Source organism: Oncorhynchus nerka, unplaced genomic scaffold, assembly GCF_034236695.1.
Source record: "Oncorhynchus nerka isolate Pitt River unplaced genomic scaffold, Oner_Uvic_2.0 unplaced_scaffold_1004, whole genome shotgun sequence".
In the NCBI taxonomy this organism is placed as follows: Eukaryota; Metazoa; Chordata; class Actinopteri; order Salmoniformes; family Salmonidae; genus Oncorhynchus; species Oncorhynchus nerka.
In genome coordinates, this window is record NW_027040297.1 from 64859 (window position 1) to 71924 (window position 7066).

The 7066-nt window shown below is 40.1% G+C and overlaps 1 protein-coding gene across 1 annotated transcript in view; it reads right to left on the reverse strand.

Annotated features, from left to right (window-relative positions):
- The window catches only part of LOC135570287 (serine/arginine repetitive matrix protein 2-like), a 58018-nt gene extending 51436 nt beyond the window's left edge, over window positions 1-6582 (reverse strand). Inside the window, 1 exon segment of the mRNA XM_065016402.1 lies at window positions 6405-6582. Coding sequence (XP_064872474.1) covers window positions 6405-6501 — 97 coding nt within the window. The 5' untranslated portion in view covers window positions 6502-6582.
- Between the last annotated feature and the right edge of the window lie 484 nt (window positions 6583-7066).

Genomic DNA, 7066 nt, shown 5'->3' on the forward strand with positions numbered 1-7066 from the left:
GGCCGTGAGGTGTGGCCGTGAGGTGAGGCCGTGAGGTGAGGCCGTGAGGTGAGGCCGTGAGACATAAAGAACACAGAGCACTCACTTCCTTCACAAGAACAGTGAGTGACTGAAGTATGACTGAGGCCTGCTGAGGCCATATCACAGGTAAAGGTGATTGGCCGTGAGGTGAGTTTCCTGAGGTGAGGCCGTGAGAGACTTAACCCGTGATATATTGGCCATATAGGTGTGGCACAGTAAATGCTGATGTGGCCGTGAGGTGAGGTGAGGCCGTGAGGCGTTTCCTGAGGTGCAGAGACGTAACCCGTGATATATTGGGTGATACCGTGATCACAGTAAATGCTGATTGGCCAGGTGAGGTTTTTCCTGGACCGTGAGGTGAGGCCGAGACTGAACCCGTGATATGAGGCCATGAGGTGAGGCCATTTCAGGTGAATGCTGATTGAGGCCGTGAGCCACTGAGGTGTTTCCTGGACCGTGAGGCAGAGAGGTAACCCCGTGATATATTGGCCATGAGGTGAGGCCGTGAGGTCACAGTAAATGCTGATTGGCCACTGCAGGTGTTTCCTGGACCGTGCAGAGACTTAACCCGTGATATATTGGCCATATACCATTTCACAGTAAATGCTGATTGGCCACTGCAGGCGCTTTCCTGGAAACCTGGTTTATTTAGCAATAGAGACTTAACCCGTGATATATTGGCCATATACCATTTCACAGTAAATGCTGATTGGCCACTGGACGTTTCCTGGACCGTGCAGAGACTTAACCCGTGATATATTGGCCATATACCATTTCAAGTAAATGCTGATTGGCCACTGCAGACGTTTCCTGGACCGTGCAGAGACTTAACCCGTGATATATTGGCCATATACCATATCACAGTAAATGCTGATTGGCCACTGCAGACGTTTCCTGGACCGTGCAGAGACTTAACCCGTGATATATTGGCCATATACCATTTCACAGTAAATGCTGATTGGCCACTGCAGACGTTTCCTGGACCGTGCAGAGACTTAACCCGTGATATATTGGCCATATACCGTATCACAGTAAATGCTGATTGGCCACTGCAGACGTTTCCTGGACCGTGCAGAGACTTAACCCGTGATATATTGGCCATATACCATTTCACAGTAAATGCTGATTGGCCACTGCAGACGTTTCCTGGACCGTGCAGAGACTTAACCCGTGATATATTGGCCATATACCATTTCACAGTAAATGCTGATTGGCCACTGCAGACGTTTCCTGGACCGTGCAGAGACTTAACCCGTGATATATTGGCCATATACCATTTCACAGTAAATGCTGATTGGCCACTGCAGACGTTTCCTGGACCGTGCAGAGACTTAACCCGTGATATATTGGCCATATACCATATCACAGTAAATGCTGATTGGCCACTGCAGACGTTTCCTGGACCGTGCAGAGACTTAACCCATATATTGGCCATATACCATTTCACAGTAAATGCTGATTGGCCACTGCAGACGTTTCCTGGACCGTGCAGAGACTTAACCCGTGATATATTGGCCATATACCATTTCACAGTAAATGCTGATTGGCCACTGCAGACGTTTCCTGGACCGTGCAGAGACTTAACCCGTGATATATTGGCCATATACCATTTCACAGTAAATGCTGATTGGCCACTGCAGACGTTTCCTGGACCGTGCAGAGACTTAACCCGTGATATATTGGCCATATACCACCCCCCTCCCCCTCATCGACATACATGTGGATGGATTTAAAAAAAACTGGTGAGTTTAAATTAAAAAGGTGAATTATATTTTCTCTTGCGACATATAGTCAACATTTGTTTATTAAATTTGCAATTAGTATTTTTATTGAAAAAAAAATTAAATTTTGCTTCCAACATCATTACAGGTTACGTCGATATTCCTTCCTTTTGACGCGATAAGATAATGGGAAAAAAGTGTTTATACTACCAATCTGGCAACTTCTCTCTTGCAAAAAAAAACGCCCCCCAAAAAAACAGAAGTGGGCTAGTTCAGGCCTTTTGGCAGGTCATTTGTCTAAATATTTGTACTTGACCTGCCAACCCTATCGGTAACATTAGCTAACGTTACACTCATAACCCAAAATAACCTAAACAATGTCAGTGTGTAGCTAACAAAATGTCACCCTGTTCCCTACGTCGTTCACTACCTTTGTAACTCTATAAAGGGAAGTGCGTAGCATGTGGGGACGCAGCCTACAACTAAAGGACCAAACTAACATGCGGTGCTGAGATATGGAACCAAAGCCAGAGACTGTAGAATGTTCGAGACCGTTAGAACCTTTTACACTCTAGAACCTATTATACATATTTAAACAGCAGGCAAACTATCATAACCTATAAAACAACTGTATAGCACGAAACTGTTATTCTAACATGTTTCACTAACAATTACACGTTAGCTGGTATACTTATCGACAATATAACGCGATCCTAACTAAACGTTAGCTGGTATACTTATCGACAATATAACGCGATCCTAACTAAACGTTAGCTGGTATACTTATCGACAATATAAATGGATCCTAACTAAACGTTCAGCTGGTAAACTGCTGATTGACAATATAACGCGATCCTAACTAAACGTTAGCTGGTATACTTATCGACAATATAACGCGATCCTAACTAAACGTTAGCTGGTATACTTATCGACAATATAACGCGATCCTAACTAAACGTTAGCTGGTATACTTATCGACAATATAACGCGATCCTAACTAAACGTTAGCTGGTATACTTATCGACAATATAACGCGATCCTAACTAAACGTGATAGCTGGTATACTTATCGACAATATATTGGCCACTGCAGACGCTTCCTGGACTAAACGTTAACCCGTGATACTATTGGCAATATACCGATCAAGTAAATGCGTTAGCTGGTATTCCTGGACCGTCGACAATATAACGATCCTAACTAAATGCGTTAGCTGGTATACTTATTGGCAATATAACCATATCCTAACTAAACGTTAATGCTGATTGGCCACTGCAGACGTTATAACTGGACCGTGCAGAGACTTAACCCGTGATATATGGTATACCATTTCGACAATAAATGCTGATTGGCCAACTAAACGTTAGCTGGTATACTTAACGACAATATTGGCCATATCCATAACTAAATGCGTTAAAACTGGTTTACTGGATAACAATACTTAACGCGATATAACTAAACGTTAGCTGGCCATCGATACTTATCGACAATATAACTGCAGCGATCCTAACTAAACGTTATATTGGCCATATACCATAAATTAAATGCTGATTGGCCAAAAACGTTAGCTGGTATACGTAAACAATAAACCCGTGAAACTAAAATATACTTTCGACAATATAATGCGATCCAACTAAAGACGTTCCTGGTATAACTTAACCAGCTAGTTATAACATAACCATAAGTTATAGTAAACGTTAGCTGGTATACTTATTCAATATAACGCGATCCTAACTAAACGTTAGCTGGTATACTTATGGGAAAAATATAACTGTGATTAACTAAGCTTAACTGGTAACTTATCTTGCAATATAACGCCCCCTAACTAAACAGTTAGCTGGGCTACTTAACAATTTAACGCAGATCCTAACTAAAATTAGCTGGTATACTTATCGACAATATAACATTATCCTAACTAAACGTTACTGGTATACCCAAAAAACCTATAACAGATCCTAACATAAACGTTAGCTGGTATACTTATAACAAAATAACGCTTTGTAACTAGTAACTAACAAACAATTAGCTGGTATACCATAACAAACATGTCGACAAACCATAACAAAATGGATAGTCCAACTAAATTAGCTGGTAACTCTATCTTCTACAATATAACGCGATCCTAAAGCCAGTTAGCTGGTAGTACTTAGATCGACAATATAACGGATCCTAACTAAACGTTAGCTGGTAACTTATAACGACACTATAACCGATCCTAACTAAATGTTAGCTGGTATATTTAAACAGCATCGGCAATATAATCATAACCTAACTAAACAACTGGTATAGCATCGACAATACTGTCCTAACTAACATGGTTTCACAATATACAATCCTAACAAACGTTAGCTGGTATACTTATCGACAATATAACATCCTAACTAAACGTTAGCTGGTATACTTATCGACAATATAACGCGATCCTAACTAAACGTTAGCTGGTATACTTATCGACAATATAACGCGATCCTAACTAAACGTTAGCTGGTATACTTATCGACAATATAACGCGATCCTAACTAAACGTTAGCTGGTATACTTATCGACAATATAACGCGATCCTAACTAAACGTTAGCTGGTATACTTATCGACAATATAACGCGATCCTAACTAAACGTTAGCTGGTATACTTATCGACAATATAACGCGATCCTAACTAAACGTTAGCTGGTATACTTATCGACAATATAACGCGATCCTAACTAAACGTTCGCTATACAAATGAGTATGAAAATGTAAACATATTTCCCCATGTCAATAAAGACCCTTGACTCGAACGGCAGCTAGTTATAGTAACATAACAAACATGGCAGCTAGTTATAGTAATATAACAAACACGGCAGCTAGTTATAGTAACATAACAAACATGGCAGCTAGTTATAGTAACCACAACAAACACGGCAGCTAGTTATAGTAACATAACAAACATGGCAGCTAGTTATAGTAACATAACAAACATGGCAGCTAGTTATAGTAACATAACAAACATGGCAGCTAGTTATAGTAACCACAACAAACACGGCAGCTAGTTATAGTAACCATAACAAACACGGTATAGCTAGTTATAGTAACATAACAAACATGGCAGCTAGTTATAGTAACCACAACAAACACGGTATAGCTAGTTATAGTAACATAACAAACATGGCAGCTAGTTATAGTAACCACAACAAACACGGCAGCTAGTTATAGTAACATAACAAACATGGCAGCTAGTTATAGTAACATAACAAACATGGCAGCTAGTTATAGTAACCACAACAAACACGGCAGCTAGTTATAGTAACCATAACAAACACGGCAGCTAGTTATAGTAACCATAACAAACACGGCAGCTAGTTATAGTAACCATAACAAACACGGCAGCTAGTTATAGTAACCATAACAAACACGGCAGCTAGTTATAGTAACCACAACAAACACGGTATAGCTAGTTATAGTAACATAACAAACACGGCAGCTAGTTATAGTAACCACAACAAACACGGCAGCTAGTTATAGTAAACATAACAAACACGGCAGCTAGTTATAGTAACCATAACAAACATGACAGCTAGTTATAGTAAACATAACAAACACGGTAACTAGTTATAGTAACATAACAAACACGGTATAGCTAGTTATAGTAACCACAACAAACACGGTATAGCTAGTTATAGTAACCACAACAAACATGGCAGCTAGTTATAGTAACCATAACAAACATGACAGCTAGTTATAGTAACCATAACAAACATGACAGCTAGTTATAGTAACCACAACAAACACGGTATAGCTAGTTATAGTAAACATAACAAACATGACAGCTAGTTATAGTAACCACAACAAACACGGTATAGCTAGTTATAGTAACCATAACAAACATGACAGCTAGTTATAGTAACCACAACAAACACGGTATAGCTAGTTATAGTAACCATAACAAACACGGTATAGCTAGTTATAGTAACCATAACAAACACGGTATAGCTAGTTATAATAACCATAACAAACACGGTATAGCTAGTTATAGTAACATAACAAACACGGCAGCTAGTTATAGTAACCATAACAAACACGTTATAGCTAGTTATAGTAACATAACAAACACGGTATAGATAGTTAAGCTAATCCAACTAGCTTGTTAGCTGCTAGAAATCATGGACTTCTACGAGGTGTTTTTACAGGGACGTACATTGGAAACAGCCAAGACAGGACAAAGAGAAACGGAGTCAACAGAAAACGGTCATGCTAAACTACCTGCTGTTATTAAAGACAGCTTGTAAAGGCATTTAGCATTAGCGGCTAACGTTAGTTACCTGCTGTTATTAAAGGCATTTAGCATTAGCGGCTAACGTCAGTTACCTGCAGTTGTAAAGGTATTTAGCATTAGCAGCTAACGTTAGTTACCTGCTGTTGAAAAGGTATCTAGCATTAGCGGCTAACGTCAGTTACCTGCCGTTATTAAAGGCAGCTTGTAAAGGCATTTAGCATTAGCAGCTAACGTTAGTTACCTGTTGTTATTAAAGACAGCTTGTAAAGGTATCTAGCATTAGCGGCTAACGTTACAGCTAAACCGGGTTTAACTCATGTTGTGGATCTTTCTCTTTGTGTACTTTGGGGATGTAAAATCGCTTCCAAGTTCAAAAGGCCATTTAAAAAAAGTTGCCTAGGTTTCTTCTTACCGACGCAGTTGATCAGTTTGTGCCGCCAGGTATCGAGTTCCCGCTTGAATCCGTTCCTTTCTACGGTGCATTTGGAGCTGCGGCACCGGGCAGCCATTCTGTCTGCCTCCTCCTTTCACCCTGCTCGGTCTCTCTTTGCGTCACCAGGAGTCAACCTCCGCTCATCACGACTGACCTCGCTCTCTCTCTCCCTGTCTCTTTCTTTCTCTCTCTCTCTCTCTCTCTCGCTCTCTCCCTGTCTCTCTCTCTCTCTCTCTCTCTCTGTCTCTCTCTCCCTGTCTCTTCTCTCTCTCTGTCTCTTTCTCTCTCTCTCTCTCTCTCTCTCTCTCAATTCAAGTTTAATGTATGGGGCTTTACTGGCATGGGAAACATATGTTTACATTGCCAATGCAATAAACAAAAGTTAAATAAACAAATGAACAGTAAACATTACACTCACAAAAGTTCCAAAAGAATAAAGACATTTCAAATGTCATATTATGTGCAAATAGTTGATATACAAAGGGAAAAATAAATTAACATAAATATTGGTTTTTATTTACAATGGGGTTTGTTCTTCACTGGTTGCCCTTTTCTTGTGGCAACAGGTCACAAATCTTGCTGCTGTGATGGCACTCTCATTTAGAATTGCGACCTGGCCAAGATAAAGCAAAGCAGTTTCG